This window comes from Gracilinanus agilis, chromosome 6 (assembly GCF_016433145.1).
Source record: "Gracilinanus agilis isolate LMUSP501 chromosome 6, AgileGrace, whole genome shotgun sequence".
Lineage (NCBI taxonomy): Eukaryota > Metazoa > Chordata > Mammalia > Didelphimorphia > Didelphidae > Gracilinanus > Gracilinanus agilis.
In genome coordinates this window covers 14,259,019-14,283,010 of record NC_058135.1, presented here as the reverse complement: position 1 = coordinate 14,283,010, position 23,992 = coordinate 14,259,019, and the positions used below count along the sequence as shown (strand labels likewise).

The 23,992-nt window shown below is 45.9% G+C and overlaps 1 protein-coding gene across 2 annotated transcripts in view; it reads left to right on the top strand.

Moving 5' to 3' along the window:
• Positions 1 to 23,992, top strand: part of RBPMS (RNA binding protein, mRNA processing factor) — a 157,650-nt gene that overhangs the window by 52,755 nt on the left and 80,903 nt on the right. For both annotated transcript variants that reach the window (XM_044681283.1, XM_044681282.1), the window contains exons 2-4: positions 14,557 to 14,634; positions 17,847 to 17,885; positions 19,343 to 19,405. In XM_044681283.1, the coding sequence (XP_044537218.1) occupies positions 14,557 to 14,634; positions 17,847 to 17,885; positions 19,343 to 19,405 (180 nt within the window). The remainder of the gene's footprint in view (positions 1 to 14,556; positions 14,635 to 17,846; positions 17,886 to 19,342; positions 19,406 to 23,992) is intronic.

The window sequence follows — 23,992 nt, the reverse complement described above, 5'->3', positions numbered from 1 at the left end:
CACTCAGCTGCTGGCTGTGAGTTAATCCTCTGTCTCCTGTTGTGAAAGAGATAATTTTATTGTACTAGACTTGGAAAAATTTTTTGAATTGTTATTGGTGAATTTAAATTTGAGGGGAATGCCTTAGTGATAACCCTTCCTCCTCATCTTAGGAGAACGGTCCACGTGACAAAAGATAAAGAAGGAAACGAGTCCTACGGATCAGTAGAACCCAGCAACATATGCAGAATTTTGTTACCATAGGCCCCCACTTCTGCATTTTCTCATCTTTTTTCTGGTGCCAAGCATTCTAGTCACTCAACATCCAGGCTCATTTTATCTTGTTCTTTCCTGTTCTGTGGTTGGCAGTCTTGGTGTGTTGTTTTTCTGGTTGTGCTCATTTCACTTTGGATCAAATCTGAGGGTGTATGTTTGTACAAATCTGGGGAGGGGTATGTATGTGTATCTGAGGCAGAAGTCCGGGCGTGTGCGTGATGAAGAAAGGCCATCAGATTTGGCAGAAGAGACTGCCAGTGACCAGGAAAATAACCAGCATGATCAGTTAGTTGTGCCAGTCATTTTCTTTCTTTTGTTGTGAAAACCTGAAGGTCACTCCCTGTAATTGTTTGTCAGGGGTTCTTGCATGATGTCCTAAAGGAGTTTTGGGATGAAAAAGGATCTTTTTCCTTTGGTCAGCCAAGAAACATTTAAGAGATGAGCCAGTCATTGAGCTCTGAGGTAGAGAGAAAGGCAGAAACCCAGCTCCTGCCCTCCAGGAGCACAAAGCACAGTTTTTTGAGGGAGACAACATGTTCCCCACTATGTTGTACATGCAAGATCCATACAGAGGGGATGGATGACAGTCTCAGAGGGAAGGCACTAGCAGATGAAGAGAGACCTCAAGGAGAAGGGAGGATTGGAGCTGAGGCTTGATGGAAACCCAGGAAGTGAGAGGTGGAGGGGAGAACCAAGAATATTCTAGAACCAGTAAAAAGGCCCTGAAGGGGGATAGGGCTAATAAGATAGCATTCCTGGAGAAGTAGAGTGTTTGAAAGGGGCCAAGTATAAGAAGACAAGAAGGGTAGGAAGTACTCAGAATTAGACAGAGGACTCCATTTGATCCTGGAGGAAATAGGGAGCCACGGGAGTTTATTGACTAGGACAAGCAGTGGTGATATGGTCAGACTTGTGCTTCAGAAAGATTACTTTGGCAGCTTAAATGGAGGATGGATTTGAGGTTTGAGCCTGAGGAGATCTCTTCTGAGATCATCGTAAGTCTGGGGACTCTTCACCTTTGTTGTATAATGGCCCCCTTTGGTGATGTGTGGTGAAACCTGTAGACTCCTCAGAATAATATTTTTAATGTATAAAATAAAATACATGAATTTAAAAACTCCATTATTGAAATATATTTATCAAAATATTATCCAAGTTTGTGAGCACCTGAGTTAAGCACCCCAGATCTAAGTAGAAGTGATAAGGGGCTGAATGAGTGAAGAGAAAAGAACCTAAGAGAGATTCTGAAACTGGAAGTGACTCCAAGTCTGAGCAAAAGATTGGATATGGAAGATGAGTGTGAGGAGTCAAGGATGGCATGGAGAATGGTGAACAGGAAGAGGAGAGGGTTTGGGGAGAAAGATAATGAGTTCAGTTTGGGGCATATTTTAGTTTTAGATCCTATGGGAACTTGGGTTCAAAATGTCCAAGAGGCAGTTGGTGATGAGAGACTGCAAGTCTGGAGTGAGTTTGCATCTTGATAAATAGATCTGGGAATCATCTGTTAGAGATGATAATTGAATCCATGGGAGTTGATGAGATCATCAAGTGAAATAATATAGAGGGAGAAGAGAGTCTGGCACCCACTTTAGTGGGTGTGGCCTGGATGAAGGCTATAGTGAAGGAGCAGTTAGATAGGAATAGAAAGAAGGAATTAGGAGAGACTAACATAATGAAGAGAAGAGAGTATCAAGGATAAGAGGGCGATTGACAGTGTCACAGGCTGCAAAGAGGTCAAGAAGGATAAAGATTTAATAAAAATGTTTCCAGAAAAACAAAGGAAATTGAGAACAAGCCATTAGATTTCATAATTTAGAGATCATTGATAACTTCTGAGAGAGCCGTTTCAGCTGAATGATGAAATCAGGAACCAGATTGTAGAGAATTATGAGTAAGAGGAAAGGAAGTATCTTACTACAATCTGCTATTGAAATAGTTTAATCATGAAGGAAAGAGAGGAGAGATATGGGGAGGATAGTTAGCAGGGATGGTCGGAGCCATCGAAGCTTTTTTGAGGATGTAAGATATGGCTGCATGTTGGCAAGCAGCAGGGAAGGAGGTAGGAGATAAGACGTGAGGGGAGACTGAAAGGAGAGTGGGGCCAGTCTGCTGGAGAAGACAGCACAGAATGGGATGACAAGTGTACTGAGGTTTGCCTCGGCCAGGGAAGGGCCACGTTTTCCAGTGAGACCCCAAGGGTGAAGCACTGATAGTTGAAGAAGGCATCTAAATGATGAGATGAAGAGGAGGTGGTAAGAGAGCTCTTAGCGAATGGCCTCCATGTTTTAGTGTGTGCAGTGTGTGGCAAGACAGACTTTTCAACTGAGGTGATGGGGAGGCTTAAGGTGAGATGATATTTGGAGTAGCTGTCATGGAGAGTGGGCTAGTGGAGGGCCCCATTGAGATTACATAACATGAGTCTGAACACAGCGTAGTGGTTTCCTTCAGCTCTGTTCAGCAGCAAGTGAATAGGAGCAAAGGAGATGGGGAATATGTTTGTTTTTTGAGCAAAGGGCAAGGGATTTGGGAGTAGAGGATGGTAGAGAGAGATGAACTGATTCACCAAAGGGTCAAGATAAGGAAGGGAATTGAGTTCAGTCGATTCAGGAGTGATGACCTGGAAAACAGTTGAGGCATAGCAATTAGGGGTCCTGATAAGGAAGAGAATAAGGTTAAGAGCTATCAGGTGCAGAGAAAGATGTAACGATACAAGATTATGATCAGATAAAGGGATTTGTGAATTTGCAAAGATGCTGGGTGATGGCAAAGGGGTATGACTTGTAGCTAAGGTGGAGTGGAAGAGCGGGTCATGGGAATAGAGTACATTAAGGAACTCACAGATTAGGATATTTGAAGGAATATCAAGATACATGTTGAAGTCTCCCAATAATGAAAGCTGGATTTAGGGAGGAGAAAAAGATCCCGAGCCAGGCAATGAATTCATTGTGGATGGAAAGGTGAGTATCCTGACAAGTCAGTAAATAATGGCTGGTCCAGGGTCTAGATTGTGTATTTAATTTGGGTAGTGTGAATCTCAAAGAAAGGGAAGTTTCTGAATGATGGGTAGAGGGAGGGTGGGCTGGAGAAAGGCCCCAAAGAAGCCTTGAAGGTCTTCTAGGAGTTTAGGTTTAAGAGTTAGAGCTTCTGAATGAGGGCTCTAATGGGTGCCCCTTGGTGATGAGGGAACTGAGGTGCACAGAGGTTAGCATGTAGGAGGAGGCATCGCTGGTATTTGAAATGAGTTGATAGGTTCCCAGGCTTAAATCTGAAAGGGACCATAGAAATCATGTTGTCCAGCTCTCCTGAGGAAACCTGAGGGTCTGGTCTGGCTTATATTTGTTAATACCGGAGGCAAGATTTCTGGTCAGAGGTCTCAGAAGCCTCAGTCAGCTGTGCCTTTGACTAGAAGATACGTAACCAAAATGGCAAAGAAGAAGGTGCCAAGAGATCAAATGAAGGAACTCGGTGTTTATCCTGGTTGAAGGAAGAATTGGGGATCACATGATCACTTGTCATGGAAAAAGCTGCTATTTTAGGACCTTCCTGCTGAACTATGCCTTGATGAATATCCTACACTCCCCCTCCCAGTCCTAAAGTCACACAAAGTCACAAATAGCTCTTGGAGACTTTAGTACTCTGCCATCACAACTGAGTGATAGAGAAGGCAGGCAGGGCAGGTGCGGTCACTGAGGCTCAGAAAGGTTGTGGTCTGCTGCTGATTGTCTGTCCCCATGTCAGGGAATGCAGCCTTGATTACTTGTCAGAGATTTTATCTTGGAGTTTCCTGTTTCTGTAAAGGGGAGACTGGATTGACCCTGGAGTCCCTCCAAATTGAGAGTTTGAGGCTGCCATTGATTCCATTTAAGAAGTCCTTCTAGCCCTCTTGGATGAGCAAGATCATTGGATTCTTAGAAATAGCCATTCCTTTCAAAATGAGAACAAGAAGATGAATGGGAAGGAATGTTGGTGAGTTTGAGGACAAGCCTGCTTATGTGTCTTTTATGGTTCCTAATAGAACAGACACCCATTCGCTTTGCTATCAGTCTTAGTAACTGCTGCCTGAGGTAGCTCTAGCCCCCCCTGGGAGGTAGGAGATTATTTGTTTTTAGGCCCTGGTTCCCTTCAGGACTTCTTTAGGGAATGGAGGCCATCGCTTCTGAAAAAGGGCCCAAGCTAGTTGGAATTTATAAAAATGGAAAACATTGAACCTGTTTCTAGTTTCATGAAACAATGCCAACTCCCTCACCTCATGTCAGCACTGAGTGTGAGCTGATGCAGAATACAGTGTTCTCTTGAACTGGGTAATCCTCAGAGAGCAGTTTGTGACCTTCTGCAGAATGGGCTGGACATTAATATTATGATAACCATTCCAGTTCACTTTTCCTTAGTCCTGTAAAATTCACAGCCTGGCCCCCTCCCAGCTGCCTTGGAGAAAGTTCTCTCCTTCCCCTTTGGATGCTTTCTTGGCTTTCCTATTGATGGGGGCTTACGCCAGGAGCATAGATTACAGTCCTCTCTATCTTCTCATTCTTTTGTCCAGTACCTCCTTGAAATATTTCCTCAGGAGTGAGTTCAGCATACTTTTTTATAGATCCCTTGTGTTGTGTGGCTAATAGCAGAGGGCTAGGTCTGTCCATTATTTATCCCTCCATCTTCTGAGATGACTAACTTACCATCTTTTTCATACCTAGCTGCAAAACATCTGTTCTATGCAGGAGGCTTAAACTTGGGACCTTTTCTGGTCACCTATTTTTCAAATATTTTGCCTTCCCTTCTCTGTTGTCAGCCAGTGGCTTTCTACTTCCTATGCAACACTCCTCCACTTGCCTTTTGGTGGTCCTCTGACTTTAGTTCTTCCAAGACTGTGGCTCTCCAAGGCATTGCATCCCTAGAGCATGACCAGAATAATTCTGGTGGTATTATAAAGGTAGGGATTTCTGTCCTGGAGAAGTACCAGTTACCCAAATGCACTCCAGGCTACTCTTCTTTTTCTGTTCCATTTTGGGCCCAGTCTTTCAACGGTGTCTGGTCTTGGGTTCAAATCCCACCTCATGGTGGGCCATTGACCTCTGTAACCTTGGGCAGGTCGTATAAGTCTTCAGGGACCCGGGCAGCTCCCTAATTAGACTAAAATGCTGAGGAAACGGATCTGATTGGTAGAAGGACTGTTCTCATTCTGGAGTTCTTTAGACTAGTCAACTCCCAAGTCCAGCCCGTATCCCATTGAATTATCAGTATCAGCGTAATTCATTTCCAGTGGTTGGTGAAACTGCGTTGTGTGTGTATGCGTGCTCCCTTTTTTATTTTTATCTCTTTAAGGGACCCATGAGGGATTTTTAATTCTCCAGAAATGGAAAGCTGGACCCTGAGAGAGGTCATTAATAGTGTGCCAGGAGGACAAGGAAACTTGGGCTGTGGAGGAGGCTGATGGATGGGAGGCTGACCTGGACCCAGCTGTGGCCTCACCGTTCTGGGTAGCAGCCCTTTACCAAGAGGCCCAGAATATCTATCTTTTAATAATTCCTACATGGAGGAGAAACAGGCATTCACCTTTAATGATAGATAATATGATATGACTTCTGGGGGCCTAGAGAGCCACATGGCCCTGTCCGGCTGGTGGAGACGCAGGGGTGTGTGTAGGCAGGCTCTGATTCCCAGAGAGCTGTCCTCAGGTAAATCACTGAGCTCTCTGAGGCTCAGTTTCCTTGGTTGTAAAATTGGACTTTAAAAAAAAAATGATGATCCTCCGTCCTTGGCAGTGTTGTGAAGAAAATGCTTTGTCAACAGTTAAGTGCTTGTAAATGCAAGCTATCAGTAGTCCTTCCACTTGCAGATTCCTTTATTCATTCCTTCACTTGTTCCTTCTTTTACAGTGCACTATACCTGGGAAGATGGAAAATTTAGACAAGATGTGGTGTCTGCCCTCCTGGTCTCGAGTAAAAGGGGATGAGACAAACTTATATCCCAAGGATCAGTGCTAGGGGGAAGGTTGTCCACACCTGGAGGGCTTGGTCTGGGAAGGTTTCTGGTGGAGGCAGGCAGCCTTGGATAGGGGCTTGGAAGGATGATGGGTATCAGCTGGTGCCGAGGGGGAGGCATTTTAGCAGAGGGAACAGCGTGGACTCCGAGGGGGCCGCTCAAAGGTCTGCTCTTTCTGTTGAATCACTCATGGCAAACAGTTCAGTAAATATTAGCCCAGAAGTTAACCAATTTCTGTGTCATCCATGGACTCTTTAAGAAAGAAAGATTTCATTGTGAAATCAAATAAGAACCCACACCAGGAAATGAGCCGCTTCTCTTCTGGTCCCTCCGTTCTCCCTGTGGTCCAGAGCAGCTTTGGCAAAGACGTGGCAGGTGTGCAGAGCCAGCCAGCACTCGGAGCTGCTCCGTTCCCCCTCTTCCCAGTGCTGGAGCACATTTTTGGCATGCCCAAAGCAAGCACCTCCTCCCTCAGCTTCCTCATAATGTGGGGGCTCACAGACACCTTGAGTTTGCCCTCCTGACACTCGAACTCAAAGGCGTGCCCACACTAGGACTATCGGGGCTGTGGACATGAAGCTCCAAGTTACTCTGGGAATTAATCCATGCTGCAGGCACCTGAGTGGACCTCACACATGGGCCCACTAATAATGATAACAGTAGCTAATGTTTCTATAGCCTTCAAAGGGTTATTTTGTTTTCTAGGAGGTAAAATCGGTCATTTTCATTATATAAAATTTTTTGCACAAAAAAAATCAATTCAGCTAATATTAGAAGAGAAGCAAAAAAGGGGGATACCTGCAGCAAATTTCTCTGATAAAGGTTGCATTTCTAATACATATATTCATACAGAGGCATACATGGTGGGGTGTGTGTATGCATATATGCATATATATATATATATCTATAGTAGTTATGCAGTCATTTTTCAGGCATATTCAGCTATTCATGACCCCATTTAGGGTTTTCTTAGCAAAGATACTAGAGTGGTTTTGCTCACTTTATGATGATAATATTTTATTTTTTCCCAATTCCATTTGCAAGCACTTTTTTATTTTTATTTTTTTGAGTTCTAGTTTCTTTTAAAGGTGTACAGAGCATGTACACACGTCTCATTTGACTCTCCCGATCTCCTTTGGGGGGATAGATGCTATTATTATCCCCATTTTACAGTTGAGGAAACCATTTTTACAGCTCAGGATCACAGAGCCGACATGTATCTGAAGCAGGGTTTGAATTCCGGTCTTCTGAGCCCAGCCTAGTGTGCCATCCATGGGGTTATATAATGAATGTTCTCTCCGTGGAGAGGGAATGAGGCCTGTATTTCTGAGGCTTACGTTGGCTTCCTGAGGCTCAAGGCTTGAGGCTGGGTTAGTCCAGAGGGAGTCTAAGGTTTGTAATGGATGTTTATCCCCTCTTGGAAGTCTCTACTTGCCTGTACTTGGCTTTTCAGTGTTTATAGCAAATAGTTCCATTTCATGTAGCAGGAAGTCCCTGACTTACAAAAGGGTTGTGTCCCAAAAGTATATGCTCAACTGGGTTTAATGCAGTAAATATTTATGGAACAAATGGAAGAATGACCTATGTGTGGACCATTTAGTAAATGGTGGTCAGCCTCGCCTGCTACTCTTTCCTCTTGCCCCCTCAAATTTGTTTAAGGACTATAGCCGTCAGGACTACTGTATATGCCACAAAGAACACAGGAGGCTGAGCCTGGTTGTGGTGCTTACGTGGACAGTGAGTTCATAGGTGTGGGCGCTTCCACGGTCCAGATGGAACCCATTGATGCTGTCCCATCCTTTGTGATTCTCCCCCACATTTTTCCAGGAAGCCTTCCTAAAGAATCCACCCCCATGTGACAGACCCACCCCCCTCTTCTTTTTTCACTCGTGTCTTTGTTGACCTCTTTCTTCCTTGGGTATGTCATTGCCGCTGCTCACCACTGGCCTGAGGTTGCCCACCATTTTGAATCCACTGAGGTCCTAGAGTGCACTGGACCTTTTTTTTCCCCATTGTAGTTGCATCCCAGATGGGCCTGCCAGCCTTGCTAAGGGTTGTCTTTGCTTTACAAATGGAATAAAGAGAGAATGAGAAAAAGGATAAGAAGAGAGTTTTCTGGATAAAATAGGCGGGGAAAGAGAAGAAGAGAAGATCTCTGAATACCCAAGGAAGGAAGAAAGAGCCTAATGGGAAATTAACTGAGCTTTCCTTGGGGCACGCTACCCGCTAACCAAGCCATGTGCACGACATTCTTCCTCCAGCCTCCATTCTTGGATTCCTCTCTCGTCACTTCAGTCCCCTTGGAATTGGTGTCTGGCCCGAGCTTTTTCCTCATTCTTCCCGTTCTTGGTATCCTTCCTCTCCACCAATCCCCGTGAATTTATATCATATTTACCCTGTAGGCATTCTCTCTGAACCTCTGCTCTCTCTCCCTGGAAGAGAAACGAAGGGACTGTTGGGCTTTTACTTCTGCTCCCCTGTATCTGTTACGCTGCCTGGTGCCCAGTGACGCACACGCACACGGATCCGTACATACACAGGCTAGGTACGAGGTGCATTGCTAAGCCTCTTGGAATCTGTCATTCAATCGGAGCCTTCTACTGAATCCTTTCCAGGGTCACCAAGAGTCTCTCAGCTGACCTGAATTTCAGCCTCATCTTGACTGATGCCCCTTTCGGGTTGCCCTCTGGGTATCTCTGACTCGATTTGTCCAAAAGGGAACTTACCGTATCTCCTTCTGAGAACTCTCGTTCCTGTTTGTTTCTGTTGATGGAAACAACATCCTCCCAGTCGCGGAGGGCGATAACCTCAGAGCCTTCTTTGCTTTTCCTTCTCTCTCCCTCCTAAATGCATCCAGTTGCCAAGTGCTATTGATTTTACCCTCTTACCAGGCCCCAGCCAGGCCAAGCTTCTTTCCTGGACGCTGCTATGGTCTCCCTTTCCCAGTCTCTGCTCTGCACAGCTCCCCAAAGGATCCTGTACGTCCATATCCATCCTCCGGCTCCCAGACTTTCCGTGGCTCTCCGTGACCTCTGGGATAAAGTACAGCCTTGTCAACCTAACATTTAAGGAACTTCACACTGTGACTCCTGTGGACCGTTGCAGACTTATCTTATGTTACCTCTAGGTGGTACAGGAGATCCAGTGCTGGCCCTGGAGTCAGGAAGGCTTGAGTTCAGATTCAGCGATAGCTGCTAGCTGAGTCACTTTTGCTTACCTCCTGAAGTTGGGGTGCCATCTGTTTTCTGGTGTAACTCATGCTGACATGAGGTGCACAGGGCCCCTTCCCTTGGACTCCTTGTAACCCTTGGATAGCACCTGCTGCCTCTCTAGTCTGCTCAGCTTGGAATGCAGCAAAACCAGTCGAGTGGGCTCCAAGAAAGGAATTTTGAGCATGAGAGCAGGTGAATTGGAAGGCACTGCTCTTTACTCTCTGGCACTTGTCTCTGACCTTTGGAGCAAGGAGAGGATCCCCCTTTTTTCATTAAAAAAAAGTTGAGGGTCACATGACAAAACCAGTAGAAATGTGCGTCGGCCATGGGTGGGGGGAGTGCGGGGGGTGAAGGGGAAAGTAGGAGCATGAATCATGTAACCATGTTAAAAATGATTATTAATAAATGTTTAAATTAAAAAAACTGAAAAAAAAGTTGAGGGGTCAGCTGGGCTGGGTAGCTCAGCAGATTGAGAACCAGGCTGAGGTACTGGGTTCAAATCTGGCCTCAGACACTTCCCAGCTGTGTGACCCTGGGCAAGTCACTTAGCCCCCATTGCCTAGCCCTTCTACCTAAAAGGGTTTAAAAACAAACAAATAAAAATAATAAAAATTGGCAAATACAAAATATTTTTAAAAAGTTGAAATAATGCCCTTCTTTAAGACATCACTGTCACTTGCCAATGACTCCCTGGCCCTGGTAGAACCCTTCTTTGTTACAAAGGACAACTAGGTAAACAAAGCAATTCTGACAAAGTGTGCCTTATTCTTCTCCTCTGGTCACCACTTCTCTTCCTGGTGAGTCTTCTAATTCCAGACTGGTCACTGTGTAATTTAGTCTACATTGCTGTGGGTATTGTGGAGATTGAATGTCCCTGGGATTCTGCTTCCTTTAGTCTATATCTCTTCATATAAGGGATATCTTTTAAATACCAGAACATTCCTTGGCTCTCACCTAATAGTAATAATTGATTGAGAGAATGCTTAAAGATCCAGAGCTCAGAAGCCAAGCAGCAGTGAAAAGAAGACACAACTTATCACTCAGGTCTTTTAATGAAGGGAAATCAAGACTGGAATGACAGTGCTTGGGGGGTTTCATGAAGTGCTTGGGGGTCTCTTTACAAGCCAGGATGCTGTGGCCCCTGAGCTGGTATTCCTGCTCTAGAGATTACCCGAGCTCGAAGATCCTTTGGACACAAGAGTATATGGGAAGACTTTCTAATCTTACACTAGCAAATTTATCTCCATGGATCTCTACCATGTCTGACTGCCCCAGTGAGTTCCTGGTGGTGGAGTGATGGGTATCTGTGATGTGGGACGGACAGGCAAACACTGGCCAAGGAAACACCCTCTCTGGGACTGTAAAAAATGGTAAACAGGACAGTTTCAGAAAAACTTGTTAAGACCTATATGGACTGATGCAAAGTGAATCGAGAAGAACCGGGAAATCATTGTACTCAGTACCAGTAATATCGTAACAATGATCAACTGTGAAAGACTTGACAACTCTGACTGATACAAAGATCCAAGACATTTCTAAAGGACACCTGTGATTAAAATGCCATCTACCTCTTGAGAAAGAATTGATGAACTGAGAGCATATTGAATTATAATTTTCACTTTTCTTTTTCTTGCTTTTTTAAAAAAAATATGGCTAATGTAGAAATACATTTTGTATGATTTCCACTGTGTTATTGATATATTGCTCATCTTCATAGTGGGCGTGGGAGGGGGTTTAAAGGGGGGGTGAGAATTTGGAACTCAACATTTGAAAAGAATAGAACACTAAAATAAATAACTAATAAAATGTTGGAAAAAGATAAAATTTGTCTGCATAGATCAGTGGTGGCAAACCTTTAGAGGGGCCAGTGATGTGAGAAATAACCTCCGGTGAGGGGGAGGAGAGTGACCTGGCCCCACGTTCCTCTGGCTTTCTAGTAACGAGCTCTGGTGAATTCTGTACTGTGGCAATGGTGAACGTACCCTGAGAGAGGGCTCTGAGTGCCCTCTCTGGCATATATACCATAGGTTTGCCGTCATGGGCATGGATGCAGGCAGAGGGAGGGAGAGGAAAAATAAGATATACTGGATAAAGCAGGGGATGATGGTTAGGAACTTTAAATTTGCCCCAATGGATCACAATCAGGGCACAGGTTATCAGCTAATGAGTGCACGTGTGTGTGTGTGTGTGTGTGTGTGTGTGTGTGTGTGTGTGTGTGTGTACTGTAACATTTGGGAGCTAACAAAGATGTTGGTGGGTGTCCCATCCAGCTCCTTCATTTTATAGATAAGTAAGTTGAAGCTTACAGAAGCTAAGTGACTTAAATCCATATACTTAGAATCTGAAGGAACCTTAGAAGTTATCAAGTCCAACCCTTTTGTTTTAGAAAGGGATAAATGGAGGACCTGACAAGGAATGTGACTTTCCCAGAATCACACAGGGACCAAGTAGTATTTGGATTATCTTGTAGATTTTTTATTAAAATCTTAATGACTGTCAATGTTAGATAGGACCAATGACTGAGATGTACTTTACAAGCTCATCTCATTTGGGCCTCACAGCCACCCTGGGGGGAGGAGGAGTGTTGTTAGAGGTGTCATTATCCCCATTTTGTGGATGAGAAGCTGAGGGAAACACTGAGAGAATAAGTGACTTGTTCAGGGGCAAAGAGTTCATCTGAGGGATGTGTCCTATAGGTTTTCTTGACCCGTCCATCACAGTCTTTAAATGTAATTTTTTCATGAATAAAAATTTATTTTCTTACCTTCTAATTGAAAAGGAAAAAAACTCAGTAATTCATGTATAGTCAGGCCCAACAAACTGTCCCAACCATGTTTAAAAACTCTTAAGTCTTTTAATTCATATATACCTATCTGTCTCCCCGACGATGCCTCCTGTGATGTGGGAAGGGGGAGGAGGAGGGACTGAGACACTTGTAAATAAATTCTATTAATTAAAAAACAAACTAGGGAAAAACCCCCTCTATGTCTCTATCCCTGCTCCATCATCTCTAGTTCAGGAACTGGGTCATCGTCCTTGTGGGATGTGGGAATCACAGTTAGTTCTTCCAGCTCTCCTCCAACTATTTCATCCTGCTTCTCAGTTGAGAAAAACATGGAAATCTATAAAAACTTTAACCTTTAATTGTTTATAAAAAGGTAAAAACCAGATGTTAAAAGAATAACAAGCTTTCCTTGACTTCTTCGTCCCTGCCGATCTCTTTCCCTTCCCAGAATAGTTAGCGTTTGTTGCTGTGGTTTGGTGTGAATTCTGACTCTACCTTCTCTGTAACCTATATATATATATATATTGATATTTTATTTTATTTTAATTTTTTAAATTTTTTAGAAAAAATTTCCATGGTTACATGATTCATGTTCTTTTTCTCCCCCCCCCCCCCGCCATAGCCAACACGCATTTCTGTAGCCTGTATTTTTTATGTTCCCTAAGCCAAAATCCGACCGACTCCCCTGGGTTCATTGCCAGGGGTCCATTGCTGGCCTGGGGCCCCGGACATTTAGACTACTGCTGGGTTAATCTTGCTCTTACTGGGAGCAGTTAGGTTCCTTTGCTCTAACCAAACTGGGAGGAAGTTTTCTGCCTGGGGTAGGTTTTGTCTTTGGTTTCTGGGCCTCACCCTNAATGAGCTGGAGAAGAAAATGGAAAACCACTCTAGTATCTTTGCCAAAAATATGGAGTCACAAAGAGTTGGACGTGATTGAGATGAATGAACAACAACAAAAAATCTATGTGCCAAGCACCACGCTAAACACTTTATAAATGTTATCTCATTTGATCCTCATAATAACCCTGGGAGGCAGGTACTATCAATATCCCCATTTTACAACTGAGGAAACTGAAGCAAAAAGAGGTTAAATGACTCGGCCAGGGTCACACAGGTAGGAAGTATCCACCACTCTATCTACCCAGCTGCTTCCAAGAGAGATAAAGTGATTTGCTTAGGCTCGTACAGTTAAAAAAGTATCTGAGGCTGGATTTGAACTCAGTTCTTTCTGATTCCAGGCCCAGTGCTCTATTCAACTAGCTGAATCCCTAATGAGGACTCAGCTCTTCCTTGGACTCCCTGTAGCCCAGCTCCTCCTTCCACTCATCTGTGTCAATAGATTTCTTGGCTCAGATCATGTCAGCTACTTGAAAGCATCTCCAAAGGGAATGTTTTCACATAAACATGTAGAAACACGCACACACGCCCGCCCATTCCTCACCACCAGAAGCAGATCAAGGGTCTGGCAGTGGGTGTCGGGCATGGAAAATAATCCATGGTAGGTAGAAGAAAGGCTCCTAGCAAACCGGACTCGGGGTGGGCGCCGATCTCGATCTGCCTCCAGGGTATATGCCAGGGCTGTGAGAAGGCAGCAAGGTAGTCAACTAGGGTAGGATGTCATGGAATAAGAATAATAATTATACTTTATGTTTGTGTAACACATAGAGAGGACTCATAGCTTGTGTTTCCAATACTGCTTTACAAAGCTCTTTACATAAACTACCTTCTTTGATCTCCACACCAAACCCACAATGCCTAGCTGGGGTTAAAAACTATTATTATCTCCATCTTATGGATAGGGAAACTAAGGTTCTGAGGGGTCAAAATGACTCACCCAAGGTCACAAAACTAGCAAGTAACAGAACTGGGTCTTGAAATCCTGAGTGAATTCTTTTTTTTAAATTTTTTAGAAAAAATTTCCATGGTTACATGATTCATGTTCTTTTTCTCCCCCCCCCCCCCCCCCNATTTTATTTTATTTTAATTTTTTAAATTTTTTAGAAAAAATTTCCATGGTTACATGATTCATGTTCTTTTTCTCCCCCCCCCCCCCGCCATAGCCAACACGCATTTCTGTAGCCTATATTTTTTATGTTCCCTAAGCCAAAATCCGACCGACTCCCCTGGGTTCATTGCCAGGGGTCCATTGCTGGCCTGGGGCCCCGGACATTTAGACTACTGCTGGGTTAATCTTGCTCTTACTGGGAGCAGTTAGGTTCCTTTGCTCTAACCAAACTGGGAGGAAGTTTTCTGCCTGGGGTAGGTTTTGTCTTTGGTTTCTGGGCCTCACCCTGATGACCTTCTTTCTCCTTCTTTCTCCCCCAGGTCCGGACCCTCTTTGTCAGTGGCCTCCCTCTGGATATCAAGCCTCGGGAGCTTTATCTGCTCTTCAGACCTTTTAAGGTATGCCTCAGGCTCTTATGTTCTTCTGCCTCTTGAACTGTCCTTATAAATGGGGTAGGCTACCTAGCAGAGACCCTACCCCCTTTGCTCCCCCATTTAGTTGAGTCAAAGACCCCAAACAAAACCCGGTTCTGCCATTTATCACCTGTGTGATGCTGAGCAGATCAATTTTCCTCTGGGCCTCAGTTTCCCTGGATGTTCTATAAGGAAGCTGGATGAAAAAATATATTCTCCTCCTTTATACCACTGTATCCTGTTGATCTTGTAAAGTTTGGCTTGATGCTTTCTTTGCTTCCCTAAGTTGGGGCTGGGAGAGGGAAGGTTGTCCTGGAAAGATTCTTTCCCTGATGCACATGCAGGGAGTGAGTCAGCAAGATACCAGAGCCAGGGAGTTTCTGCCTTGCTCCTGCCTCCCAGGAAATAATCTCTCCCTCTCTCTGAGTAGGAGATAGAAGAAAGGATGTGCTTCTAGCATTGCCCATGTAAACCAGATGAGAAACAATAGGGTGGAACATTCAAAATCATTTTGTTCCTGCTATATTTCAGAGCCAAAGAGGCTGCTGTAGGCTCTAGAGGGAGAGTGACACCAGAGCCAGGAGTCAGTTAGCCTCATAGGAGCTCCCTCTGGAGCTAGAAGGTCCTCACAAACCATCTAGTCTGATCTTTTACAGAGGTGGAAACTGAGGCAAGAGTGTATGTGGGAGAAAGTGAGAACATCTTCACATCTGCCACATTTTACAGAAGGGGAAACTGAGACTCAGAGAGGACAGAGGTTCCTGGAGCTAGAAAGGACCTCTAGCACAGCCTCTTCCTTTTGCAGAGGGAGAAACTGAAGCCCAGAGAGGGGGAGTTATTTACCCAGAGTTAGACACAGAAAGAAGCAGAGTGAGATTCAGACTTACTTGGCTCCTAATCCAGCTTTCTTTCCATGGTTCTCTGCTGCCTCAACATTAGAAGGTTGACCTATCAGTTCTGATTCTTTATTGAACGTTAAGCTCCTTACTGTGTGCCAGCCACTGTGCTTGGTGCTAGAAAGAAAAGTATGAAAGTCCCTGTCCACAGAGAACTTCCATTCTGCCAGGACAGGCATGGGCATGGGTACATTCAATGTTTAGAGGGGCATATGGGGAGAGACACCAACCTCAGGGGGAGGAGGGTGAAGAAGACTTTAAAGAAGATCAGACTCTCCAAGAGGCCAAGGGGAGGAAGGAGAGCATTTGAGGACAAGACCAGGAGATGAGGAAATAGCACCAAGGCCACTTTACCCTGTCCATTGAGTATGCGAAGGACAGTAATGTGTAATAAGCCTCAAAAAGTAGGCTGGAACCAGGAGGTGATAGGGAGCCAGTAGAGGTTCTTGAGGAGGGCAGTGTCCTTCTCAGAGTTGCCATCTCTGATGAGTACTTGAGATAGACTGGAGTTGGAGGGGACCTGAGCCGAAGAGACAGGAGAAGGGCAGAGTTGAACTGAGACTTGGGAGTTTTAGGCAGGACTGAGACGGATGGGGGTGAGAGATCGGGAAGGTTGAGCTAAGTGGGGATTGAGAGATTGGGGTGCACCAGTCCCTTTGGGCTGGGTTCTACCCATGGGAATGCTGTCATGGCAGAGAAGGTGGGGCTGCTTTCTTGGTACATGTGACTGCCCGATGAGGTTGGGACTGGAGAGAGGCCTTTGGGCTTGACCTGGGCCACTTATGGGAGAAGCTGGTGCTGGAGGGGAAGGGCCTGAGGCTCTGATACGTATTCTTGGTGGCGAATGGAAGAGAGGTGTCCAAGTGATATGATATGGGCCAGTTCCTCCCCCATGCAGCCCGGCAGAGAGCCCCCTTGCCCAAAGACATATAGCCAGAGGCAGGACTTGGCCCCAGCACACTTGTTGGCTTGGAGGCTGGCCTTCCCCACTCCCCCAGGTTGCCTCTCCACCCAGGAGTGCCCTTTTAGGTTCCCTCCTCCTGCTCCTCCTCCGCTATCCCATGTCCAAGCAGGATCGCCCCTCCCAGGAGAGCCTGGTGCTTCCATGCATTCCTTAGCACTGCCTCACAGACTCCCTCTCTCACCCCAGGACCAGGGGGTGGTCAGTCACTACTCAGTGAATGTTTGTTAAGCAGCTCAATGTGTCCGGCACTGTGCCTAGTGCTGGGGGGAATACAAAAAGAGTCAGAAGAGGGACCCTGCCCGCTTGGAGTTCCCAGTCTAATGGGGGGAGCCAGCAAGCAGCAGATGTGATGAGACAAGCTCTGAGGAGGACAGAGAGGAAGGAGGCTGCCCAGTGTACCCGCCAGGCCCTCCAGAGCTGGGGCTGGGGGCGCTGGGGAGTTCCAGGACACAAGCGGTGTTTCCTCTGCCACTCTTGCCAAAGTCTCACCCAGAACCATATTCTTGGGGAAAATCTAACGGAGATGAGGCTGTGAGTGCTCAAGACTGACTAGAAATCAGGCGACCGCATCTGATCCTGGCCTTTGGCGACCCAGTGAGGTCTTGGGATAGCTTCACAGCAGAAAGAAGACTCAGAGGACTCAGGTTCAAATCTTACTCTGATCCCTTCTAGCTCTGAATCTATAATCCTTTGAAAACACCTAACTTTTCCAGGCCTCAGTTTCCATATCTGCAAAACGAATGGACAGGATTAGATGGCCTCCAAGGTCTAGAGATCTTGAATCCTTGATTCCTTCCCAGTGTTTCCATCCTTCTGCCCTCCCTCCCCAGGTCGCCATCCCCTGGGGCAGAATAACCCCAGGAGCCAATTGGAGACAATCCTCTCTGTCTGCTTTGCTAAGGACTGTCAAAATCAAAATTTAAAAGTTATTTTAAAAGGTTTTGTTGTTTACAAAAAAGGCAAGAAAAAGATCACCAAAGCCCTGGGCCCATGTGCAGGTGTTGTTGGGAGACTTTGAGGAGAGTAGAGAAGGGAGCAAAGAAGATCTCATGTGACTGGTTTGGTGTAGGAAGGGAACTGGGCTGCTGGGGTCTCAGGAGGCCTGTATTTGAGCTGGTGCTTCTCTGTGACTTAGCCAGGGGACCTTGCCTCAGTTTCCTCCTCTGTCAAGTGGAGGGCTGGACTCACTGCCCCAAAGGGTGCTGCCAGCTCAGCTCCTGAACGACTGTGCTTTGTGGCCACATCTTACTGGGCACCCATGTGCAGGTGCCAGGTGGGTGCTCTCCTGCTGTGGATAGTCACTGATCTGCTGTCTCCTTCTCCTTCTCTCTTTTCAGGGCTATGAAGGTTCCCTAATAAAGCTGACATCAAAGCAGGTAAGAGCCTCTCTATGGCCCAGCTTGATAGGGGGTGTTTGGGCTTTGAGGCATCTCCAAAACATGCCCAGGAATTAAGAGGGCAGCTTTTCCTCTCTGGAGACAGGATGGATGGGCCACCAAAAATACGCTAGACAGTGAATTCCTTTCCTTTCCTTCCCCTCCTCTCAGGCCTCTAGCCCACCAGACCAGAGGTGGGTTGGGGCAGAATGTGGGGCAAGGGGCCGCCTCATTTCTCAACAGTCCTAGCACGCACACAGTCGGAGAGATGCTGAGTCTCCCCTGGGTGCCTGCCCCTCGGCACAGCCAGTGGTCCATGTATTAGCCTCCACAGAAAAACCTGGCTTGGAATCTGAACTCTTTTCTCTTGAGCTGAACTCCCTCTTAGATCCTCAGCTAGATTAGAGAAGGAGCCTGCTCCAATGACAGGAAGTGACTTGCCCAAGCACTTGGTGAATTGAATGAATGACTAATTGTGACTTTTTTTTTTTCGTTTTTTGTTTTTCATTTTTAGACTATTTTTCCATGGTTACATGATTCATGTCCTTTCCCTCTTTCCTTTTCCCCCAAACCCTCACCCCCACACCCACACCCCACACCCCTGTAGCCACTGCGCAATTCCACTGGGTTTTACATGTATCATTGATCAAGACCTATTTCCATATTACTGATAGTTGCACTGGGGTGGTCATTTAGAGTCTGCATCCCCAATAATATCCCCATTGAACCATGTGATCAAGCAGTTGTTTTTCTTCTCTGTTTCTGCTCCCACAGTTCTTTCTCTGGATGTGGACAGCACATTTCTTTCTCATAAGTCCCTCAGAATTGTCCTGGATCCTTGCATTGCTGCTAGTACAGAAGTCCATGACATTCTATTTTACCACAGTGTATCTGTGTACAGTGTTCTTCTGGCTCTGCTCCTTTCACTCTGCATCAATTTCTGGAGGTCTTTCCAGTTCACATGGAATTCCTCCAGTTTATTATTCCTTTGAGCACAATAGTATTCCATCACCAACAGATACCACAATTTGTTCTGCCATTCCCTCATTTTCCTAATTATGACTTTAGAAGCCTAACAGCGGGGCCTTCCCCCCATCGCCTGGCCACAAATGGTTGACTAGATTTTTTTGCCTTATTTTTACCCTTCATCTGTAAAATGAAGGCAATGGCAAACCACTCCAGTGTCTTGGCCAAGATAACCCCAAATGGAGTCACAAAGAGCCAGACAGGACTGAACCAGCTGAACAACAACTTGAAAATCAATACTTTAAAAATAAAATTGAATGAGAAGCTTGTCCTAGTGAAGGAACCATGTCTTGTGGGTGGGCAGTGCTTTCTCAGAAGCTCTTTTCACCTCCTTCACTGCCAAGTCCTACCTCCTGGTACCTAGACTCTGGTCTCCACTGGCCCATAGTTCACCAGCTCTGACCCTGCCCATCTCTCTGTTCTTCTTTCAGCCTGTCGGCTTTGTCAGTTTTGATAGTCGATCAGAAGCAGAAGCTGCCAAGAACGCTCTGAATGTAAGTACTCAATGGATGGCACAGTTGGGGCTTTGCTGGGGACTGGTCATGACAGGGTTCAAGAGGAAAGGGGGACCTCTGATCATGTGGCGGCATCATCTTCCTCCCAAGAGTCAGGAGGGCCTTCCTGGTGATTGAGTACTTAGCCTGCTCTAACAGGATTGAGTATCTCGATATTCCACCTGAAGTATTCTATTGGGCACCATTTTGATTTTTTATAATGTTCTCTGGCAAGCTCTGAAGAACTTTGACTTCAAGAAGGCAGGGACTCTATATAGCCTTAGCTAACCGTATACTTTCCCCTAGCCTGAGCATAGGGTTTTGCACATTGTTGGTGCTGAGTAAATGTCGGTTGGATGAATGGAACAGGCATCGTTAGGGCAGAGACAGGAAAGGAAGAAATGCTTATGGGTCTTGGCCTCATACCCCAAAGACCCGGCCAAGAATTTTTCTTCCTGATATGGTAATTTTCCACCCCAGGCTCAGGATTTCTTCCATCGCACAGAAATCAGGCTGAGATGGGATGCATGCCTTTTGCGTGCCGTCTGCTTTTGGAATGTGTTTCATTAATGTGGCATCCCTTTTCTTTTGACAAATGGAAGGAACCAAGGACTGGACTTGGACTAGTGAGAATAGCCCTGCACCATGGCGTCACAAGACCTGAGCTTGAGGCGCAGTTCTTCCAGTTATAAACTGTTTGACCGGAGGCACGTCGGCTCTTTTGAAGCCTAAGTTTTCCTCATTTGTTCAATTAAAAGAGTTAGACAGGATGATTGCTAAAGTCTCTTCCATAGAAGCGAATTTTGGGAACTAAACTTTTCCCATTTGGACACCAAGATCTTCCCCTTGCCTCCATCCTTTTCTGCCTTAGGAACCATAGTAAACCAAAGAGAATTCGGCCCATTCTGACTCCAAGGACATCATGGCCTGAAAACTTCAAACTCAGGAGTCAGATGATCTGGGTTCAAGGCTGAACTCTGCCATCTCTCTGAACTTCTCCTCTTTCCTTTGCTTCCCTTCACTTCCCCTCTGATATCCTGAGGCCCTTTGACCAAGCTTCCTATACAGTGGAGGGGCTGTTTTCCCCTCCACGTTTTGACCCCAGGCAGCTGTTGTCTTCCCAGTATCTCCTCATCTGTGCACCCCTGGGCTTTCACTCTGTCACTGTGGCCTCGTCAAGCAGTTGGCCCATTGGGCCACATGGGAAATAGTGAAACAGTCCCAGCTTTCCTGGGTGTCCACTGGCAGCAGAGATTGGCTGTAGGGAGATAGATAAGGCCAGCTCCCATCTACCCCTTCTCCAATTCCAGAGGCACCATGCTAGGTCAGGCCCTCATCATCCCAGCAGCCCACTGGCCTCTCTGCCTCTACAACCCATCCTCCACAACTGCCAGAGGACATGTATGTCTAAAATAGCACTGAAATCTTGATTCCTTGGTTAGACTGTCAGTAGCCTGAGGGCAGGGACTGTCTGAGTTATCTTTGTATCCCAGAGCCAAGCACACAATGAGGGATTCATCTGGGCCTTAGTGATCAACCATCGATTGGTCTGTTAGTTGGTTGATGTCATACTTTTAGGCCTCACAAGGGTATGACCACCATTTTACACATTGGGAAACTGAGGCTTGGAGTTTTACTTACCCAGGATTACATTGTTGCTGAGAGCCTAAAGATCATGGGCTTTTTCATCTAGAGCAGGAAGCGACCATTTGAGGCCATCTAGTCAGTTTTTTAGTAAATAAACATTTATTAAGTGCCTACTAGGTGTCAGTCACCATTCTAAGGGCTGGGGATACAAAAAGAGGCAAAAGATAGTCCCTGCTCTCAAGGAGCTTACAATCTAATAGGGGAGCCAACGTGCAAATAAAGGAGTCTAATCCTCTCGTTTGATAGATGAGGAAATCAAGGCCAGAGACCCTCAGTGACTTGCCCAGGGTCACACAGCAAGTGCAACTAGGCTGTCTGCCTCCAGGTGGATCTGTTTAACATGAAATTCTAGGAGGTACTCTGTGGAGGTCTGGAATTAGGGGTGGGCTCCCTGCCAGGGTGGCAACTGTGAGCCAGATGACAGAAGAGGAGGGAGTTGCTGTTCAAGGTGACCAGGGATTTATCAGGTGTCTCTGTGATGTAGGAGCAAATGTGCAGCCTTTGGCCCAGGAAGGACCGGGTTCCAGTCCTACCTCTGACCTGTAGTGGTTCAATGTCACTTAACTCTGAGGCTATGTGTGGCTGAGAATGGGCCAGCCTGCATCAATAGAGGGAATTTCTTCACCTGGGAAGTCTCTAGACCTGGAATGACATGGAAAAGTCCAGTCCTTAGGCCGACATTTTAGGCTCTGTGCTAGGCACTGGGAATACAAAGACAAAGCCAAATCATCCTGTCCTCAAGGAGCTCGCCATCAGTCAGGAGAGAAAACATGGACATAAATGACAAGATCTAGAGGTGATGGGAGATGATTTTTGCAGAGGAGCCCTAGCAGCTGGGGGAGGGGGTCAGGGTCTCACAGAGGGAGGGGTACTTGAGCTAATACTTAAAGGGAATTAAGCATTCTTAGGGGTGAAGAGGAAGAGTAGGAACATTCTAGGTAGAAGTGGGACAGGCCTGGGCAAGAGCATGGAGGTGGTAGGTGGAAGAACAGCAAGGTGATCCTTTTGACTAGACCGACCCAAAGAGTATATGAAGAAGGAAAGAAGACTGAAGCTGGGTGGTGAAGGCATTTAGGTGCCATGCTCAGATCTTTAAGGAGAGATTCCTGCCATCAAGAATTGACCAAGACAAGGCCTCTGGTGAAACTCTCCATGTTGTACGGTCCAGTAAGATTGACTGAGAGGCAGGTCAGGTTTCAAATAGTGCCTATCTATCTGATCCTGGCAGTAATAGGGAGCCACTGGAGTTTATTGAGGAAGGGCAAGTCATGGTCAGATTTGAAAGTTAGAGAATAACTTCCATGGTTATGTGTAAACACTGGAATTGTGAGAGACCAGGGAGGAGGCTGTTTCAATGGTCCAGGTGAAAGGTGAAGTCAGCCTGAGTTACCGTGTTGCTGTGGGAGAGGAAGGAAGGGAGAGATCAGAATGACAATTGATTGGAGATGGGAGGGTGAGTGGGGCAGGAGTAGGTGGAGAGGGTTGACCTTGACAGTCAGAGGGTCAGGAAGGATGGTGGTATCTTGGACAGTAAGACAGAAGGGAAGTTAGGAAGGATGGCTAGGTTTGGGGAAAAGAGAATAAGTTTTGTTTGAGATATATTTAGTCCTACTGTATAGCCTCTTTTAAACATGTAATAGATGGTCCGAGAATACATTAGTTTCGTACTGTGTATAATGAAGATTTATATAATTGGGAGTCAGCCTAGCTTAGTGGGTAGAGCACGAGACCTGGAGTCAGGAAGCAGTGTATTACTTCAGTGTGACCTTAGGCAAGTCACTTAACCTTTCCCAGCCTCAGTTTCCTCATCCATAGAAAAGAGAATAGTTGTACCTACTTCTCAGGGTTATTGTGAGGACCAAATGAGTTAATAATATATATCTAGCAATCAGTAAACATTTATTAAGTTCTAACTATGTGCCGGTCACTGTGCTAAGCACTTGGGATACAAAAAGAGGCAAAAGAAAGGCCTTGCCCTTAAGGTACTTAACATCTAATGAGGGGAGGAACATGGAGACAGCTATGTACATACCAGATAAGTAGGAACTAATGAAGAGAGGGAAGGTCCTGGAGTTAAGGGGGATTGGAGAAGACTTCCTATAGAAGGCGGACTTTTAGCTGGGACTTCAAGGAAGCCACGGAGGTCCTTGTCATTGGACTAAAGAGTATATGTCTTGGAGCAAGGTGTAAGAAGACTGGAAAGGGAGGAGAGGACTAGTCATGAAGGGCTTTGAAGGCCAAACAGAGCATTTTGGATTTGCTCCTGGAGGCCTTGGGGAGCCCCTGGAGTTTATCAAGTAGAGAGTCGACAGGATCAGATCTGAGCTTTGGGAAAATCACTTTGGTGGCTAAACCAAATGGCGGGTGGACTGGAGTGGGGAAGAGACCTGAGGTGGGCAGACTCCCTGCCCCCATGAGCTATTGCATTAGGCCAGGTGTGGGGTAATGAGAGTCTATACTAGGGCATCAAATCTTTGAGTGTTCTATGGATGTTATTCATCTTAACTGTAACATGCCATGAAACTTTAATGCATCATATGTGTGTATATATGTAGGGGCATGTATTATATGTATATCATATGTACCTGTGTATAGAGATTCCGTAAGTCGAGCCAGAGGGAGAAGGGTCCCAGGAGGGTATGTTGACAACATTTCTCTGCTTGACACGAATGCTGGCTTGACCAACCCATGTACACTTTTTGGCTCGACCCACCTTGACCATGACAGCTGGCCAAGAGTCAGAGATTGAGCATATGACTTTGCATGGCACACGATTTCTCCTTAGACTGTTCCATCCATCGCTTCACTAGCCTGAAACCCTCCACCAGGTGCTCAGGTGTGGCCGAGATCTGGCCCTCTTGGCCACCTTTGATGGATGTCCTGCTCTGCTCCCTCTTGTTCCTTTCTGACTAGCAAGTGAAAACACCTTTCAGGTGACCC